At 42.6% G+C, this 21,694-nt stretch overlaps 1 protein-coding gene across 4 annotated transcripts in view; it reads right to left on the bottom strand.

Annotated features, from left to right (window-relative positions):
- RAD54L2 (RAD54 like 2) overlaps nt 1–21,694 on the bottom strand; it is a 130,368-nt gene that overhangs the window by 74,712 nt on the left and 33,962 nt on the right. For 3 of the 4 annotated variants that reach the window (XM_054479947.2, XM_054479945.2, XM_054479948.2), the window contains one exon: nt 2,519–2,711. In XM_054479947.2, coding sequence (XP_054335922.1) covers nt 2,519–2,657 — 139 coding nt within the window. In that variant the 5' untranslated portion in view covers nt 2,658–2,711. Of the gene's footprint in view, nt 1–2,518; nt 2,712–5,066; nt 5,193–21,694 lie in introns of all 4 variants that reach the window. The other variant, XM_063661939.1, reaches the window with a different exon arrangement.

A 21,694-nucleotide genomic window follows, 5' to 3' on the forward strand; every position in this document is an offset into this window, starting at 1 on the left:
GAAGCAAAATCATACCAGGTTGAGAACCACTGCTCTAAGAAAACAAAAGGGCCACATCACACTACACCAACTAAAACTGATTCATAGCTATTCTTACTAGTAGAATAGCTAGCTTCTCTGCCCATGACTACGGGATGGCAGCAAGCACAAGACTAAAGAAATAGGCAGGTTTTGGATTTTTCAGGAAAATTATGTAAAGTGCTCAACATGAGAGGAAAAGAAAAGCTTTAGGCCAGGCGTGGATCACACCTGTAATCCCAGCACTTTGGGAAGCCGAGGCAGGTGAATCACCTGAGGTCAGGAGTTTGAGACCAGCCTGGCCAAAATGGTGAAACCCTGTCTCTACTAAAAATACAAAAATTAGCTGGGCGTGGTGGCAGGCACCTGTAATCTCAGCTACTTAGGAGGCTGAGGCAGAAGAATTGCTAGAACCTGGGAGGCGGAGGTTGCAGTGAGCCGAGATCGCGCCATTGCACTCCAGCCAGGGCCGACAAAAGAAAAAAAGCTTTAAGAGGTAAAATAGGGTCAAAGACACCACAGGTAACAGAAGTATCATTTTTACTTTTGTGGCTCTAACATTGTGAAATATAAAAAATGGTCCTTGAGTCAAATTCCAAGAAGTCAGTTAACCTAGCAGAGCACAGCAGGACATAGTGCCTAATGGAACATTTGTTTATCACTCTGAACTTCAATAAAAATGAGTCATTTTAAAATTTTAAAAAAGTATTTAAGGCCGGGCATGGTGGCTCACCCCTGTAATCCCAGCACTTTGGGAGGCCAAGGCGGGCAGATCACCTGAGGTTAGGAGTTCCAGAACAGCCTGACCAACATGGAGAAATCCCATCTCTACTAAAAATACAAAATTAGCCAGGCATGGTGGCAGGCACATGTAATCCCAGCTACTCAGGAGGCTGAGGCAGGAGAATCGCTTGAACCCGGGAGGTGAAGGTTGCAGTGAGCCGAGATGGCGCCATTCCACTCCAGCCTGGGCAACGAGCGAAACGCCATCTCAAAAAAAAAAAAACACCAAAACCAAATTGCACAGCTACATTATTCTGAAACAAATCACAATTAAATTCTTGTCATTTCTAAATAAATAATAGTAAAGTCCGCAAAGCATATCATGTAATTTTTGAATAATTAACAATTTTACAAGGAAAAGGGAAAAGAGAATTCCAAGAAGCCAACAGGGAAGATAGTGTGTATATATCCATTACACTCACCAGAAGCATCTAAAATCCAATCTAAACCTGATGGGAGTTCTAAGGGTGTCTGTAAATACAATTATGAGAACCCAAATGATGAAAAGCAAAAAGTGATGCTGACACCTAGGGACTCTAACATCATCTCAGGAACAATGAGAGCCAAGCAAACATTACTGTCTTCCATTATTTCTATTCATTCTACTTTCTAGAAATGAGACTCCAACTGAATAAGCTAGCAATGGAGAGCAAATGCTACTGGAGGGATAAAAGTGAATGGTCATTTCCCTGCAAAAATGGAGAGAGGCTTCTGGACAGTATAAAGGAGGGCAAATGGATTGCCAAGCCACATGACAGCTGTTAGGATGAATGAGAACTGAAGATAGTAAACATCAGCAAAGACAGAGGATCAGTGCTCATCCTCCTGGAATCTGGAGAACGGCAGGAGTATATTTTCCTTAGTTCCTTCACATTCAAGTAATTAGATGATGTAATGAAACGTTCAGTCCCACTAGGGGGTCTGTTATGAACAGACAAAAACCCTATTCCTCAGTCAGTAGGAAGCTTACAGACAACTAAATCCTACGCCATAAAAGGCTGGAATTAATTGAGAAGCCTTGTGGCTGGCCAAAGAACCTAACGTTAGACTGAACATTAAAAGTCCAATGCCATTTCAAGAAGCTGAGGGAAAGGAAGGAGTGAGCTGAGCAAACCAAATAGAAGGCATCAAAAGGGGGTCCACCAGCTATAGAGATGTAGTGCCCTCCCAGTAGGGGCAATTTATAGTCACCAGAATGGCCAACAGGTAGCGCAGCACTGCAGGAGATGCAGTGAGCTTTCTGAAGTTGTGAACCTGTCTGAGAATCTCTGCCCGGACAATTCCCTCATGTACACACAAGCAGAATTGTATGTATAATTTCAGAAAACTTACAGACCACTCACAGTTACCCTCACATCTACCTGAAGAGCCCATGGCCTCCAGACTGCAAAGTCTTACCATAGGAACTCTGCCATTGACTCCTCCATGACCTGGGCAAGTATGCAACACTCGCATCTCCGGACCTGAGTCCATACATCTGTCAGAGACAAGCTAAAGGCTAAAGGTTCTTCCAGCAGTAAAACAAAGCTTATGTGGAGGAACAATAATCCATTTCCTAGGAATGAGCATCTGAATTCATTGCATCTCAGTTCCTAGTCTGTATCTTCCCACTATGGATGGCCTAAGAAATCTAACTGGAAACACCAAGGTCTCCCAGCAAAAATTCCATTGGAGGAAAATATAAGGCAACTTCTGTCACTCAATAGAGCCCACTTACCATCCAGCAGGTCTTCTTCATCATCCCTGTCACACTCCTCCACTGCCACCTCCTCCTCCTCCTCCTCCTCTTCCGCATCCTCCAGCTCCACGTCCGGGTCCAGGTCTGGATCGCTCCCTGAGGCAGATTCGTCTGACATGGCTCCCAGAGGTCCTCAGTGGGCATTACCGACTCATGGTCCACTGCAGGGGTGCTAGGAGGAGGATGAGAGGCATCAGAATCACCAAGGGTTTTGCTTAGGAACACAAGTCTTTCAAAGAAAAAAATGCTAGCTGGGCACAGTGGCTCATGCCTGTAATCCCAGCACTTTGGGGGGCCAAGGTGGGTGGATCACTTGAGGTCAGGAGTTCGAGACCAGCCTGGCCAACATGGTGAAGACCCATCTCTACTAAAAATACAAAAGTTAGTCAGGCATGGTGGCACACACCTGTAATTCCAGCTATTCAGGTGGCTGAGGCATGAGAATTGCTTGAAGCGGGGAGGGGAGGCAGAGGTTGCAGTGAGCCAAGATGGCGCCACTGTACTCCAGCCTGAGCAATGAGGTGAGACTCTGTCTCCAAAAGAAAAACAAAGAAAAAAATGCTGAACATGAATTCCCTGGAACTTCTCTAAGCAAGGCAAGCTAACCGTATCCAAATCACAACCTTCCCTATGAGTGTTCTGGCTCTGAGACATGTTTTAGTAACTGCATACCTCAAACATCTCTTGGCTATTTTGACAAGAAAACACCTTAAAGTAACAATAACAACACAACTATAAATCTTGGAATTCCCATTTGTTCATTCCTTCCTGTATCAATTGTTTCCTGAGCACCAACTCTCTGTATCTATTTATACATATACATATGTGTGCGTGTGTGTGCGTATATATATATATATATATACGCACACACACGTATACAGAGTCCCCAACCTGCGATGGTTTAACTTACAATTGTGCGAAAATGACACACATTCAGTAGAAACTGTGCTTCAAATTTTAAATTTTTCCCAGGCTAGTGACATATGGAAGTATACTCTCTGGCAATGCTGAGTAGTGGCAACGAGCCGAAGCTTCCAGTCCATCATGCTATCACGAAGTGTGCAGTTTTCTGTGCTGCCAGATGATTTTGACTGTAGACAATGTAAGTGCTGTTTATTTTATTCATTTATTTTTAGACAAGGTCCAGCTCTGTTGGCCAGGCTGGAGTGTGGGTGGAGTGCAGTGGCACAATCATAGCTCACTGCAGCCTCAAATTCCTGGGTTCAAGCAATCCTTCTGCCTAAGACCTCCTGAGTAGCTAGGATGACAGGCACATACAACCATGCCTGGCTAAGACAGTGTTAAGTGTTCTGAGCACCTTTAAGGTAGTCTAGCCCAAACTATGATGTTCAGTAGGTTAGGTGTATTAAATAGACTTTCAACTACAATATTTTCAACTTATGATGCATTTATCAGGATGTAACCCCATTGTACGTGGAGGAACAGCTGTATATAATCGCAGGTGCTATTCTAGAGTTTGGGGACACGGCAGGAAGCAGAACAAAGCATGCAGGGAGTACTTAGGGCTGGTGTGTGGCAGGAGGAGCTGCTAGTTTATATAGGGGAGGTCAGTGAAGTTCTCACTGAGCAGAAACCAAAAGGAAGGAAGGAAGCCATAAAGACATCTTGAGGGAGTGTGTTCCAGGAAGAGTGAGCACCAACGGCAGAGGAGGAGTGGCTGGGAGTACTCAGGAGCTAGAAGTATGTTTTACCCCAGTTATTCATTCATTCACATTCAGTCCATCATTTGCTAACCTGCTATATTATGTCTACTATGTGTCAGGCACTGTGCATGTCTGTTTGTCTCTCTTATCACTTTACTATTAGCTGTAAAGGCCATTCCTTCTTGAGGGTAAAAAAATAAAAACCATGGTAAAGAGATGGCTAGTTGGGTGCTCTTTGATAAAGTAAATATAGCAAAATGTTGACTAGTAAATTCACTGACCAATTCTTTCGATTTTTTCTGTATATTTCAAATTTTCTTTTCTTTTTTCTTTTTTTTTGAGATGCAGTTTCACTCTGTCACCCAGGCTGGCATGCAGTGGCACAATCTCAGCTCACTGCAACCTCCACCTCCTGGGTTCAAGTGATTCTCCTGCCTCAGCCTCCCGAATAGCTGGAACTGCAGATGTGCACCACCACACCCAGCTAATTTTTGTATTTTTAGTAGAGACGGGGTTTTACCATGTTGGCCAGGCTAGTCTCAAACTCCTGACCTCAGGTGATCCTCCCGCCTCAGCCTCCCAAAGTGCTGGGATTACAGGCATCAGCCACTGCACCCAGCCTCAAATTTTCATACTAAAATCAGAGAAGAGGTAAATCATCTTTTTTTTTTTTTTTTTTTTGAGATGGAGTCTCACTCTGTCACCCAGGCTGGAGTACAGTGGCGCGATCTTGGCTTACTGCAAGCTCCACCTCCTGAGTTCATACCATTTTCCTGCCTCAGCCTCCGGAGTAGCTGGGACTACAGGCACCCGCCACCACGCCCAGCTAATTTTTTGTATTTTTAGTAGAGATGGGGTCTCACCGTGTTAGCCAGGATGGTCTCGATCTCCTGACCTCATGATCCGCCTGCCTCTGCCTCCCAAAGTGCTGGGATTACAGGCGTGAGCCACCACACCCGGCCATAAATCATCTTTTATAAGATAAACTGCTGCAGATAAATACATCAACAATCAGATCATCCTCAAATTCCTATCTCCCAAAATAAAAACTGAAGTACAAGTCTCTAGTCATTTAACATAAAAAGTACCGTAGAACTGCAATCTCTTACTAAGCTTCAGATAATCTGAAACATAACATCTATCTTCTCCTGAACAGAAAAGAAAAAAAGAAAAGCAAACTAGATTATTTCGAGCTTTGGAAAACTAGAACTTAAGGATTGTTCAGAGTTAGAAATAACAGGAATTACAAGTGTGTGTGTGCAGACGGTTCATGTACTTAGCCTCTCAAGACAAAGTAAAAAACAGCTGTGAAATGATCTAGTAATAAAATTTAAATTTTTGCATTAATAACTCACTTCCAAAAACATCTACAAAGGGCATTAACAGACGGGATAAATGCGATCAACAAATACAAATTCATATAATTAATGCTGAGCTACCATTCACTTAGTGACCTGGCAGATTTCAAATCTCTGCAGAAACGACTATCCGGCCGGGCGTGGTTGCTCACGCTTGTAATCTCAGCACTTTGGAAGGCCGAGGCAGGTGGATCACGAGGTCAGGAGATCAAAACCATCCTGGCTAATACGTGTGAAACCCCGTCTCTACTAAAAAATACAAAAAATTAGCCGGGCATGGTGGTGGGCACCTGTAGTCCCAGCTAGTCGGGAGGCTGAGGCAGGAGAATGGCGTGAACCCGGAAGGCAGGGCTTGCAGTGAGCTGAGATCGCGCCACTGAACTCCAGCCTGGGCAACACAGCGAGACTCCATCTCAAGAAAAAAAAAAAAGAAAGAAATGACTATCCTGTGTCCCTGGTTCATTTAATAGGTTTTAGAAAGGAAGTAGTAAATCAATTAGATATCAACAACTTTGAAAGTAAAATTTACTTCTTAATATTTGCAGTGAAATTTATTTCTGAATGTTAGTATATTCATCAGTAACTACTCTGTGTGTGGAAGTCAATGCTTGTAATCAGCACAACCCCTCTCTTTCATCCTAGACTCCTTGAGATACGAGTGTTTTGGCCAGGCATGGTGGCTCACATTTGTAATCCCAGCACTTTGGGAGGCTGAAGTGGGCAGATCACCTGAGGTCAGGAGTTCAAGACCAGCCCAACCAACATGGTGAAACCCCCATCTCTACTAAAAATACAAAATTAGCTAGGCATAGTAGTGCATGCCTATAATCCCAGCTACTCAAGACGCTGAGGCAGGAGAATCGCCTGAACCCGGGAGGTGGAGATTCCAGTGAGCTGAGATCCCGCCACTGCACTCCAGCCTGGGCAACAAGAGTGAAACTCCATCTCAAAAAAAAAAAAAGTGTTTTCTTTGCAGTGTGCTTGGCTGATTTTAGAGAACCATTTTTAATTAGCAAGTACTTTTAGGCAACCTGAATGCCTGTCATTCTAGAGAAGAAATTGTGTGGTGACGACAGAGACTTCCCAAAAAAAAAAAAAAAAAAAGCAACAAAGAGCCTGGTGTGGTGGTTCATGCCTGTAATCCCAGCACTTTGGGAGGCCATGGTGGGGGAATTGCTTGAGCCCAGGAGTTCAAGACAAGCCTGGGCAACACAGCGATGCCCATATCTACAAAATATACAAAAACTAGCTGGACATGGTGGTGCGCACCTGTAGTCCCAGCTACTTGGGAGACTGAGGCAGGAGGATCACTTGAGCCCAGGCAACAAGTGAAAAGGAGGAAAGGCTGGTCTTGGTGGGCAGCAGCAGTCAACTGTATTCTTCTCTAAGGGGCTCCACCCTCACACACACATACCTCTATGTGGGCATAGCCTTTCAGAACACAAGGCAGCCTTGATTCAGTAGTCAGCTCTTAGTAGAACTGTTAGACAGACATGGTTGGTGGCAGTGGGGGCGGGGTGGTGATAAAGAAAATAATCCATCTCCCTCATTTGCTCCTCATTCTAGGCAAAACACTGCTACAATCTCCAGTGACAAGGGGCTCTGCCTCTAATACACAGAAACCAGGAGAGCAATAATGGGTATGCTGCACCTTAATGAGGACCTGTGTTCCTGCAATGCATGTTCTGGGAATCAAATTATACTTTAATGAAACTGGAGAACTAGCTATTTAAAGGAACTCTAAAGAGGAGCACTCTGAAAAGCAAATATTCAACCCCTAAGTGTTTTAATAAGTCTACAGTTTAATATATTGGGTTTGTTAAAAGGAGGCTGTAATTATGAAGAAACCCATAGCCAATCCTAGCCTAGCACCTCATAGCAATCTTGAGAGTGAAGGAAAATGTTGTTCTGCCTTGCTAAGTTCAAAGACAACGCCACCTGTCAATAGAGTGGTACCTGGCCAACGATCAGCAGAATTAAGCATGCAGGCACAGGCCTTAGAGACATGAGGCATGGCAAGGTGGGGATATTAGGATATACACAAGAGGAAACACACACACAAACAAAGCCTTTGTTCACAAAGCAGACCACCAGGCTTGCAGAGTTCACACTGAAATCATAAGACTCCGAGCACACACACTGCCTCATCATTGTAAGGCAGCTCATGAAATTTCAAAGATGTCATTATGGTCCTTGATAGCATCATGATTGTTTCTTTTAAATAAAAGGATCCTTCCCAGACTGCCATGTCCTCATTAATTTTGGTGACCTTCAGTAGTACTAAATTCTGTCAAATGGTCTCAAAGCAAGTCCACAGCAAGCGCAAATGACTTGTTTTTTTTCTTGAAGAATATCTATACAAAACACTGGATTTGAGCTAATCTACAAGGGGAAGAAAGTCTTTTAAGAGTAGAAAAACAGGCCAGGCACGGTGGCTCACTCCTATAATCCCAACACTTTGGGAGACTGAGGCAGGAGAATTGTTTGAGCCCAGGAGTTTGAGACCAGCCTGGGCTGGGCTTTTTTGTAGAGAAGACCCCATCTCTACAAAAAAAGAAAAAAAAAAATTAGCCAGGCATAGTGGTGTGTACCTGTAGTCCCAGCTACTTGGGAGGCTGAGGTGGGAGGATCACTTGAGCCTGGGAGGTTAAGGCTGCAATGAGCCATGACTGTACCACTGTACTCCAGCCTAGGTAATAGAGCCAGTCTCAAAAAATAAATAAATAAATAAAAATTTTTAAAAAAGAACAGCAGGAAAACATTCAGTCCAAAGCTTTGGTCAATACCCTTAAAAAAAAATAGACAAGGAATTTACATAATTCAAAGACAAAAGAAAGAGTTCAGTTACTCTACAGTAAGTACTATAGAGTATATATATTATAGTATATATAGCACATATATATATATAGTATATATAGTACTATAGAGTACTATATGGAGTATAGTACTCATCAAGTATCCACAGAATTCTTCCAGTCTGCTGAGAGATCCACTGTGGATTGTTAAAGTTCTTTCCAAATACTTTCCTATGCAAAACAGACACTACTCCAATCACACCCAATGCATACTTCAAACCTCCATGTAGCCCAATGCCTTTTGAGTGTCTATCAGTTACTTAAAAAAAATTTAGATACACACAAAGCAGCCACAGAGCTAAACTGACACAACAGCTCAACATTTTACTTGGAAATATAATGATGATTTTGGCAATTTGAAACTTAAGAGAAAATAAGAAACAAAAGCTGAACAAATGCATTCAAGACTCGAAGGACCAGGGCCACAGGAGACAACTACCTCCAAAAGATAGCACAATGGAGCCTGGCCCAGGGAATCAGAACCTAGCATAGCACTAGAGACATGTTTACAGAATCAGTCAAGAAACCTAATTCCAGCCACAGCTCTATGAATAACTAGCTGCGTGACTTTGGGCAAGTCAGTCCTCCCTCAGCTTCAATCACTCCTCTTATTCCAACCCAGGGAAGAAATGGGCCTGAGTTAATCTTCAAGATCTCTTCCAGATTCTAAAACAGCAATTCTCAAAGTGTGGTCTGGGAACCCCTGGGAGTCCCCAAGACCCTTTAAATGGAACCACAATGTCAAAATTATGGTTTAAAGAGCCATTCAGGGAGTCTCTGAGCCCACTCTGGCTCAAGAGGCTACCCCACTTAAAAAAAAAAAAAAAAGCCATTCAAAGTGCAAGATAAAAAATGGATTTTTATGTTAACAAAGTACAAAAAAATTCCTTGAGGTAATTTTTTCAAACTCTGTATTACAATTAACCTTTAAGAAGCTACCACTTGTCGGCCGGGCACGGTGGCTCATGCCTGTAATCCCAGCACTTTGGAAGACCGAAGTGGGCAGATCACCTGAGGTCGGGAGTTCAAGACCAACCTGACCAACATGCAGAAACCCCGTCTCTACTAAAAAAAAAAAAAAATTAGCTGGGCGTGGTGGCACATGTCTGGAATCCCAGCTACTTGGGAGGCTGAGGCAGGATAACTGCTTGAACCCGGGAGGTGAAGGTTGTGGTGAGCCGAGATCGGGCCATTGTACTCTAGTCTGGGCAAGAAGAGCGAGACTCAAAAAAAAAAAAAAGAAGCTACCACTTGTCAGAGTTTTGGCATAGTACCAAAGAATATACACAATCTGAAAAGGCTTTATTAAAACACATGCCTTCCTTTTCCAACTACGTGTCTGTGTGAGGCTCGTTTTTCTTCATGTGCTTCAACAATACAGTAAGTCAACATCAAAACAGTAAGTCACAACAGGCTATACGTTGAAGGAGATCTAGGAATCTAGCTGTCTCTATGTAGCCAGACATCTTCAAATTTTCAAATGTGTAAAACAATTCTACTCTTCCAATTTGATTGTTTTAGAAAATATTTTTCATTAAAAAGGTTATTTGCTAACATGTAAGTTTATTAATTTTTAAGATATATTAACATTCTTAGCTGGGCATGGTGGCTCATGCCTGTAATCCCAGCACTTTGGGAGGCCGAGGTGGGCAGATCACGAGGTCAGGAGATCAAGAGCACCCTGGCCAAATTGGTGAAACCCCATCTCTACTAAAAATACAAAAATTAGCTGGGCATGGTGGCACGTGACTGTAATCCCAGCTACGCAGGAGGCTGAGGCAGGAGAATTGCTTGAACCCGGGAGGTGGGAGGCAGAGGTTGCAGTGAGCCGAAATCACACCACTGCACTCCAGCCTGGTGATATAGCAAGACTCCATCTCAAAAAAAAAAAAAAAAAAAAAAAAAAAGATACATTAACATTCTTAAATTTCTGATACAACAAATATGCAAATATTGATAGGTATAACCCACATAAACAAAAGCTCACTGGAGGCCTCAATAACTTTTAAGAGTATAAGAGGGTCCTAAGAGCAAAAAGTTTGAGAACTGCTGTTCTAAGACTACAAAACTCTAAGATCTATCTAAGATCTATGATCTCCCTCAAATTTTCAGGTGTCACAAAGAAAAAATTTTACTTTTTTTTTTTTTTTCAGACAGAGTCTTGCTCTGTCACCCAGGCTAGAGTCCAATGGCACAATCTTCGTTCACTGCAACCTCCACCTCCCAGGTTCAAGCAATTCTCCTGCTTCAGCATCTCGAGTAGCTGAGATTACAGGCACCTGCCACCACGCCCAGATTATTTTTTGTATTTTTAGTAGAGACGGGGTTTCACCATGTTGGCCAGGCTGGTCTCGAACTCCTGACCTCAGGTGATCCACCCGCCTCAGCCTCCCAAAGTGCTAGGATTACAGGCATGAGCCACCGCACCCATCAAAGAATTTTTACATTTTTAAAATATAATATGCAGAGGACCAAATCACATGTGAACATCATTAAATATCTGAACTGTTCCATATTGTCTTCAAATAGGCCAGGCATGGTAACGCACGCCTTATAATCCCAGCACTTTAGGAGGCCAAGATAGGAGGAATGCTTGGGCCCAGAAGTTTGAGACCAGCCTGGGAAGCCCGTGGTTGAGACTGCAGTAAGCTGTGATCGTGTCACTGCCCTCCATTCAGCCTAGGAAACAGCGAGACTTTGTCTCAAAACAACAACAGGCCGGGCACAGTGGCTCACGCCTGTAATCCCAGCACTTTGGGAGGCCAAGGCAGGCAGATCACAAGGTCAGGAGATCGAGACCATCCTGGCTAACATGGTGAAACCCCATCTCTACTAAAAATAGAAAAAATTAGCCAGGTGTGGTGGCATGCGCCTGTAGTCCCAGCTACTCAGGAGGCTGAGACAGGAGAATCGCTTGAACCCAGAAGGCAGGGGTTTCAGTGAGCCGAGATCGCACCACTGTACTCCAGCCTGGGCAACAGAGCGAGGCTCCATCTCAAACAACAACAACAACAAAATATAAGATTAATCTGATATATAAATGGTATATGTATTTTACAAACATATTATTGATAGGTTATTTTACATATGTAAATAGCCATCAAAGGTAAGCTTTCTCAATGACTGAAATTAATGCTGCATTTGCAAAGTCAAATTTTCACTTTTACCACTGAATCTGCTATCCACAACTGGTTTAAAATGGAGAAGGGCTGAGAGGTTCTGTGTTTCCCCTCAAGACTTCCCTGGCTTAGACCCTTCAAGTAGGAAGTCATTGAATAGCACATCCCTACAGGATTATTCCCAGATGCTTTGAGTAAACAGAGGTAAAGTTCTAGAAGGCCATTCTGAGGGGAGCAAATGAAAGGTTCGTTTCCTTCTCCATGGAATCACGGCCAGCAGGAAAGAAAAAAAAAGGCAGAGTTGTGGGGGGTGGAGGGTAGAGAGCAATTAGGAAGAGATGAGCTAAAGCAGGGATGACAGTTTGAGCTATGAGAAGCCTGTGTGACAGACACTGCTCCACTCTCTAGAAAGCTGAGCTCTGAAAAGTTCACTGACACACACACAAACAAAACAAAAAACATCAGACCAGTGTAATATGAAGGTGATAAAAGAGGAAAAAAATAAGATCTCTGGATACAGGGGATGAGGCAAGAATGAGAAAGAAATTCTTTGCTTGTGAACAAAGGCTTTGTGTGTGTGTTTCCTCCTATGTATGTAGGATGTTACCATTTGACCTATGAGTCCTGTGTCTTTCCACACAGCTATAACTTCTTAAGCTGGTGATTACTGGCCAGGAACAGTGGCTCATGTCTATTATCTCAGGACTTTTGAGAAGCCAAGGTGGGAGGATTGCTTGAGCCCAGGAGTTTGAGACCAGCCTGGGCAACATACTGAGACCTCATCTCTACAAAAAAATTTAAAAATTAGCCAGCATGCTAGTGCCCACCTATAGTCTGAGGCCAGAGGATCACTTGAGCTCAGGTGTTCAAGGTTCCAGTGGGTCATGATCATACCACTGCACTTCAGCCTGGATGACAGAGTAAACCTGACTCAAAAAAAAAAAAAAAAGAAAGAAAGAAAAGAGAAGGGAGACTACAGAAACAAGAACCCACATGGCAGGGACACGGAGGGTCCACTTTCCTCAGACTTCCCTAAGCCTAAGTCAGCCCTGAGTTCAGAACAGCTTAAAAGCAGATCAGGTTTATCTGCTAGACAATGAGACTGAAGAGGCTTGGAAAAAAGCCAAGCCATGCTCAGTGTTTCATCCTTCCAACTCCCCAATCACCACTGCCTCCATTCTCCCTTGCCAGTCTCTTCTCAAAGTACAAGCCCTCTGAGGATCCTCCCTCTCCTGAGAGCTCTATCACAGAGTCACAGAGCTCAGTCTGGGTGCTTTCAAGCCCAGACCAATACAAGCTGCGCACAGAGGAGATGTTTTGCCCTTCATAGCCGCATGAACATTCAGTATGAACTGTGTGACAAAGATTCTATCTAGTCAAACTACTCACCAGACATGATCCTGAAAAGCTCTGTGGAAGTAGCATTTCAACAAATCAAAGCTTTTAAATAAGACTGTGCAGGAATTCTATATGAATCCTTTTATAATGCAAATAGGCACAGTGCCTCACGCCTGTAATCCTTGCGCTTTGGGAGGCCGAGGTGGGTGGATCACTTGAGGCCAGGAGTTCGAGACCAGCTTGGCCAACACAGTGAAACCCCGTTTCTACTAAAAATACAAAAATTAGCCGGGTGTGGTGGTGCGTGCCTGTAGTCCCAGCTACCTGGTAGACTGAGGCAGGAGAATCGCTTGAACCCAGGAGATAGAGGTTGCAGTGGGCCCAGACTGCGCCACTGTACTCCAGCCTAGGTGACAGAGTCTCGATAATAATAATAACAACCACCGTTGATTTTCTGAGCTGACACTGGTCACTTTAGATTTTCAATTACCAATTCTTTTAAAATAGCTACACCTACATGGTATATAGGTTGTTTCTACAGTTTTTCCTTAATTGGTATCTACTACAAATAAAAGTTTTAATGGATGACTACTACGTTGTGATATATACTTTTGTATTTTCAAAATATTCTACAGAAAATAATATAACATACTAATATTATTGCATTTGTATGGTTATTAACGCTTTTCCACTGTGATTTTGCCAGTGACTTGGGCACTCTGCACTTAGCTTCAAGACAGGAGTAAACTCTTTTGGCTCTGCTTCTCACAGTTCTAAAATCAGTGGTAATGTTAGTCAGCTGCAGGCCCTTTGTGGTGCTTTGTGTATAAGACAAAATATATTTGGTCTCTGTCCCAGGTTCCCAGCACAGAACTCCTAAAATCCTTGGAATTTCCTAAGTGATAGGAGTGTCTTTTGTTATTTATAATCAGCCCCTTTTGATCACACCAGAGTTTATGCTGATAAACTTAGGGTTGGGCCCCTAGATAGCCTCAGGATGGGACTGGAAAGACCTAGAAAGACCCCATCCCTAGAACGACCAGGGACTACAGGGTGGAACTTTCAGCCCCACCCACTGAACTCTAAGAAGTAGGGTTGTGGGGGCTGGAAATTGAGCTCTATAAAAATTATTGAACAGTGAGATTCAGAGCACTTCCAGGTTGGAGAACACATCAAAGTGCTGGGAGGGTGACACTCCAGGATAGGGCACAGAAGCTCTGTGCTCCACTCCCTCCATACCTTGTCCTTGGCATCTCTTCCACTTCACCGTTCTTGAGTTGTATCCTTTATGAGAAACAGGTAAACCTAAGCAAAATGTGTTCCTGAGTTCTATGGGCCATTCAGGCAAATTATTAAACCTGAGGAGAGGTCTTGGGAATGCCCTATTCATAGCTGGTTGGTCAGAAGTTACTGGTGGGCCAAGACTTGAGACTAGTGTCTAAAGTGGGGGTGTTGCAATACCGAGCCCTTAGCCTGTGGTATCTGCTCCAACTCCCGGCAGTGTCAGAATTGAATACTGTTGAACATCTAGTTGGTGTCTAGAGAATCGGAAAATTGGTTGTTAGTGTTGGAAACAACATGGTGCTGTTTGGAGAAGTGATTGTTGGTGTCGGAAATATAGTGTCACAAGGATTTAAGTGGCAAATAAGGGTAAAAAGTTTCTATCTGCAAAATGCAACAGAAAGTTTGAAGACGGATTTCTTGACTTCCCACGTGTAAAAATAAACTGTGGAATTATTTCAACACAACCGGTAAACTGTACCTTTTCTTATCTATACACTACCTATTTAACTTTTTTGTTTGCCTGTGATATAGCCTCAGAGGTCCTGAGAACACATGCCCCTAAACTGTACCTTTAAACTACTAAATGTCACATTTCTAGTTGACTTAGTAATTAAATGGTACAGGGGTTTGTAAATGGAAATACGTAGTGAATTTCACCCCCTCAATTCACAAAGGAAGACAAGAATCTCACGTGAACCAAATTCGTTTCAGATACTGTTTTCCATAATTTAAGTAATAATAAAACTGATAACGAGAATTAGGAGAAAACTGTTTTCCATATTTTAAGTAATAATAAAACTGATAATGAGAACTAGGATAGGAACAGGAGGCAGGGAAATTCTGGGCAGAAGAGGGCAGGTCCCTGGCAAGGGCCCCACCCTCAAGCCTGGAACCATGGCCCAAAGTGAGAACTTACATCGGTTTTCCCACTCAAATGTTTCCTTTTCCAAAACCACCCATGGCTCGCCCTGCCCCCCATCCTGCACCATAAAAACCCCAGGCTTGAGGCAGAGCTTGCAGTGAGCCAAGATTGCGCTGCTGCACTCCAGTCTGGGCGACACAGTGAGACTCTGTCTCAAAAAAAAAAAGTCCAGGCTCAGCCTGCAGAGAGAGGAGAAGCAGGTGTGCAACAGAGACTGCAGTTGGATGTCACAGAAAAGCGGCTTGACTTCAGAGGGACAGCTTGATGGTGTAGCTTCGGAGAGGAGTCGGGACAGGGAAGGCCTACAGGGGAAGATTACGGTCCTACTCTGTCCCCTTTTCAGCTCCCCTTCTGGCTGAGAGCCACTTTCATCAGCAATAAAATCCCCCACATTTACCACCTTCAATTTGTTCGTGTGACCTCATTCTTCCTGGACACCGAACAAGAACTCAGGTGCTATGAGGGTGGGTGCAAGAGGCTGTCACACGGACCCTCCACTGAACTGTTAACACTTAAGCCATCCACAGATTACAAAGCTAAGAGTACTGCAACACTTCCTCTGGGGCTTCAGGGGTCACAGGCACCCTCCCCTAGATGCTGCCACGAGGCCAATAAAGAGTTTGCTCCTCCCAGCGCCCAAAAGCACTAGCCCCAGCTCCTGCACCCACTCACCAGTGCTCCCCCTCCCACGATGAGTAGAGCAGCGAGTGAGCAGAGTTCACTCCTACTGGTCCCCATGCACTCCAGTTCCCACCCATGAGGGGGTCAGGGAAATATCCTGCTTCAAAACTGGCAGAACCAATATAGATCATTAGTGATCTGAGCAGTTCAAAATACATTCCATCAGCAGTCTAACCATCAGCAGTCTATCTCCTCTCCCTTGGCCAACATACCCCCTCAGGCTACCAAATCTATTAGTTGCTACTAAAATGCATAGGAATTGAATTACACAAATGAGTTATATTCAAACACAATCCTTTTCCTCTCAAGGAAGCAGCACCGTTCCCTAGAATGCCATGAGGAAGTCAGGGTCAGAATGAGAATTAGAAGACAAGGATCCTGGGACTACCTGTGTATACCTCAGCATGTATGTAAAATAATCCTCCAAAAACTGTTTCAGATTATAACAGACTAAATGTAATGAGGGATCCTGGGTTAGATCCTGGACCAGGGGGTGGGGCGGGGGGGGAGTGTGGGGGAAAAAATAGCTATAAAGGCCTCGGGGAAATAATAGTTGGGGACAACTGATGCCATTGAGTACAGAATATAAATTAGATAATAGTATCAATATTAAATATCCTGATTTTGAGAATTGGTCTCTGGTTATGTAACAGAACGTCCTTATGAAATACATAATGATGTGTCTATGAATGAAATAATAAAGTATTTAGAGGTAAAAATAAATAAATAACTGGGGGGAGGTTCCAAGATGGCCAAATAGGAATAGCTCCAGTCTACAGCTCCCAGCGTAAGCGACACAGAAGATGGGTGATTTCTGAATTTCCAACTGAGGTACCAGGTTCATCTCACTGGTGCTTGTCGGACACTGGGTGGAGCCCATGGAGTGTGAGCCGAAGCAGAGACACACATAGGCTCAAAATAAAGGGATGGAGGAAGATCTACCAAGCAAATGGAAAACAAAAAAAAGCAGGGGTTGCAAAACAGACTTTAAACCAACAAAGATCAAAAGAGACCAAAAAAAAAAAAAAAGAGAGAGACAAAGAAGGCCATTACATAATGGTAAAGGGATCAATTCAACAAGAAGAGCTAACTGTCCTAAATATATATCCACCCAATACAGGAGCACCCAGATTCATAAAGCAAGTCCTTAGAGACCTACAAAGAGACTTAGACTCCCACGCAATAATAATGGGAGACTTTAACACCTCACTGTCAACATTAGACACATCAACGAGACAGAAACTTAACAAGGATATCCAGGAATTGAACTCAGCTCTGCACCAAGCAGACCTAATAGACATCTACAGAATTCTCCACCCCAAATCAACAGAATATACATTCTTCTCAGCACCACATCACACTTATTCCAAAATTGACCACATAGTTGGAAGTAAAGCACTCCTCAGCAAATGTAAAAGAACAGAAATTATAACAAACTATCTCTCAGACCATAGTGCAATCAAATTAGAACTCAGGATTAAGAAACTCACTCAAAACCACTCAACTACATGGAAACGGAACAACCTGCTCCTGAATGACGACTGGGTACATAAGGAAATGAAGGCAGAAATAAAGATATTCTTTGAAACCAATGAGAGCAAATACATAACATACCAGAATCCCTGGGACACATTTAAAGCAGTGTGTAGAGGGAAATTTATAGCACTAAATGCCCACAAGAGAAAGCAGGAAAGATCTAAAATTGACACACTAACATCACAATTAAAAGAACTAGAGAAGGAAGAGCAAACACATTCAAAAGCTAGCAGAAGGCAAGAAATAGATCAGAGCAGAACTGAAGGAGATAGAGACACAAAAAACCCTTCAAAAAAAATCAGTGAATCCAGGAGCTGGTTTTTTGAAAAGATCAACAAAATTGATAGACTGCTAGCAAGAATAATAAAGAAGAAAAGAGAGAAGAATCAAATAGACACAATAAAAATGATAAAGGGGATATCACCACTGATCCCACAGAAATACAAACTACCATCAGAGAATACTATCAACACCTTTACACAAATAAACTAGAAAATCTAGAAGAAATGGATAAATTCCTGGACCCATACACCCTCCCAAGACTAAACCAGGAAGAAGTTGAATCCCTGAACAGACCAATAACAGGCTCTGAAATTGAGGCAATAATTAATAGCCTACCAACCAAAAAAAGTCCAGGACCAGATGGATTCACAGCCAAATCCTACCAGAGGTACAAAGAGGAGATGGTACCATTTCTTCTGAAACTATTCCAATCAAAAGAAAAAGAGGGAATCCTCCCTAATTCATTTTATGAGGCCAGCATCATCCTGATACCAAAGCCTGGCAGAGACACAACAAAAAAAGAGAATTTTAGACCAATATCCCTGATGAACGTGGATGCAAAAATCCTCAAAAAAATACTGGCAAACCGAATCCAGCAGCACATCAAAAAGCTTATCCATCACGATCAAGTGGGTTTCATCCCTGGGATGCAAGGCTGGTTCAACATACACAAATCAGTAAACGTAATCCATCACATAAACAGAACCAAAGACAAAAACCACATTACTGTCTCAATAGATGCAGGAAAGGCTTTTGACAAAATTCAACAGCCCTTCATGCTAAAAACTCTCAATAAATTAGGTATTGATGGAACATATCTCAAAATAATAAGAGCTATTTATGACAAACTCACAGCCAGTATCATACTGAATGGGCAAACACTGGAAGCATTCTCTTTGAAAACTGGCACAAGACAGGGATGCCCTCTCTCACCACTCCTATCCAACATAGTGTTGGAAGTTCTGGCCAGGGCAATCAGGCAGGAGAAAGAAATAAAGGGTATTCAATTAGGAAAAGAGGAAGTCAAATTGTCCATTTGCAGATGACATGATTGTATATTTAGAAAACCCCATTGTCTCAGCCCAAAATCTCCTTAAGCTGATAAGCAACTTCAGCAAAGTCTCAGGATACAAAATCAATGTGCAAAAATCACAAGCATTCCTGTACACCAATGACAGACAAACAGAGAGCCAAATCATGAATGAACTCCCATTCACAATTGCTACAAAGGGAATAAAATACCTAGGAATCCAACTTACAAGGGATGTGAAGGACCTCTTCAAGGAGAACTACAAACCACTGCTCAACGAAATATAAGAGGACACAAACAAATGGAAGAACATTCCATGCTCATGGATAGGAAGAATCATATCATGAAAATGGCCATACTGCCCAAGGTAATTTACAGATTCAATGCCATCCCCATCAAGCTACCAATGACTTTCTTCACAGAATTGGAAAAAAACTACTTTAAAGTTCATATGGAACCAAAAAAGAGCCCGCGTTGCCAAGACAATCCTAAGCCAAAAGAACAAAGCTGGAGGCATCATGCTACCTGACTTCAAACTATACTACAAGGCTGCAGTAACCAAAACAGCATACTACTGGTACCAAAACAGAGATATAGACCAATGGAACAGAACAGAGCCCTCAGAAATAATACCACACATCTACAACCATCTGATCTTTGACAAACCTAACAAAAACAAGAAATGGGGAAAGGATTCCCTATTTAATAAATGGTGCTGGGAAAACTGGCTAGCCATATGTAGAAAGCTAAAACTGGATCCCTTCCTTACACCTTATACAAAAATTAATTCAAGATGGATTAAAGACTTAAATGTTAGACCTAAAACCAAAAACACCCTAGAAGAAAACCTAGGCAATACCATTCAGGATATAGGCATGGGAAAGGACTTCATGACTAAAACACCAAAATCAATGGCAACAAAAGCCAAAATTGACAAATGGGATCTAACTAAACTAAAGAGCTTCTGCACAGCAAAAGAAATGACTATCAGAATGAACAGGCAACCTACAGAATGGGGGAAAATTTTTACAATCTACCCATCTGACAAAGAGCTAATATCCAGAATCTACAAAGAAGTTAAACAAATTTAGAAGAAAAAATCAAACAACTCCATCAAAATATGGTTAAAGGATATGAACAGATACTTCTCAAAAGAAGACATTTATGCAGCCAACAGACACATGAAAAAATGCTGATCATCACTAGCCATCAGAGAAATGCAAATCAAAACCACAGTGAGATACCATTTCACACCAGTTAGAATGGCAATCATTAAAAAATCAGGAAACAACAGGTGCTGGAGAGGATGTGGAGAAGTAGGAACACTTTTACACTGTTGGTGGCACTGTAAACTTGTTCAACCATTGTGGAAGACAGTGTGGTGATTCCTCAAGGATCTAGAATTAGAAATACCATTTGACCCTGCCATCCCATTACTGGGTATATACCCAAAGGATTATAAATCATGCTGCTATAAAGACACATGCACATGTATGTTTATTGTGGCACTATTCACAATAGCAAAGACTTGAAACCAACCCAAATGTCCATTAATGATAGGCTGGATTAAGAAAATGTGGCACATATACACCATGGAATACTATGCAGCCATAAAAAAGATGAGTTCATGTCCTTTGTAGGGACATGGATGAAGCTGGAAACCATCATTCTGAGCAAACTATCACAAGGACAGAAAACCAAACACTGCATGTTCTCACTCATGGGTGGGAACTGAACAATGAGAACACTTGGACACAGGGTAGGGAACAGCAAACACGAGGGCCTATCGTGGGGTGGGGGTGGGGGGAGGGATAGCATTAAGAGATACACCTAATGTAAATGACGAGTTAATGGGTGCAGCACACCAACATGGCACATGTATACATATGTAACAAACCTACACGTTGTGCACATATACCCTAGAACTTAAAGTATAATTTAAATAAATAAATAAATAAATAAATAACTTTCTAAAAGATAACTTTCTAAAAGACAATTACAAGGAAGAAAATAAAAATTTCTTTCCCTAGTTCTCCAAAGATTTAAACACTTAACAAATTCCAAAATACCTCATTTCAAAGAACAGATTTGGGCCGGGCGCAGTGGCTCACCTGAGGTCAGGAGTTCGAGACCAGCGTGGCCAACATGGCAAAACCCCATCTCTACTAAAAATACAAAAATTAGCCAGGCGTGGTGGCACACCTCTAGTCCCACCTACTCGGGCGTGGTGGCATATGCCTGTAATCCCAGAGACTTGGAGGCTGAGACAGAAGAATCATTTGAACCCAGGAGTTGGAGGTTGCAGTGAGATTGTGTCACTGCACTCCAGCCTGGGCAACAGAGCAAGACTCCATTTCAAAAAAAAAAAAAAAGATAGATTTGAAATATAACCTGACTATTCTCTGTAGTTAGTTAATAACAAATTAGTAACAAACTTCCTTTCCTTTAAGACACAATGACTTAGGGTTAAAAAGGCTAATTAAGCCTACCTTCTAAAGGGGTGAGTCTCTTTCCTTCTTCCTCTGAGCACAGCAGGAACTAGAACCATCTCTGAGGAAAAAGTCTCACTTGGCTTGTCTCTGGAAGGCTCTAGGCATGATCAATGACATAAATAAACAGCACCCCACAAGCAGGTAGAAACTGTACTCACCAGCTTGCCCTCCCTCTGTGTATGGACGTGGCCCAGTTCTGAAGAATCTTGTAAAGAGACTTACGTATCCATCTAGATTACCTATTTCACTATTACTTTATGGACAAAGTTATTCTAACCTGTGCCCACATTTTCTGTTTCTGTTTTAGGCTCCTACACACACACATACACACACACACACACACATATCTCAGCATTGTAGAAATAAAAGAGCTTAAGATTTATAGCACCTTTTGCCGGGCACGGTGGCTCACACCTGTAATTCCAGCACTTTGGGAGGCTGAGGCGGGCGAATCACAAGGTCAGGAGTTCGAGACCAGCCTGGCCAACATGGTGAAATGTCATCTCTACTAAAAATACAAAAAATTAGCTGGGTGTGGTGGCGGGCGCCTGTAATCCCAACTACTCGGGAGGCTGAGGCAGGAGAATCGCTTGA

This window comes from Pongo pygmaeus, chromosome 2 (genome assembly GCF_028885625.2).
Source record: "Pongo pygmaeus isolate AG05252 chromosome 2, NHGRI_mPonPyg2-v2.0_pri, whole genome shotgun sequence".
NCBI classification, from domain to species: domain Eukaryota; kingdom Metazoa; phylum Chordata; class Mammalia; order Primates; family Hominidae; genus Pongo; species Pongo pygmaeus.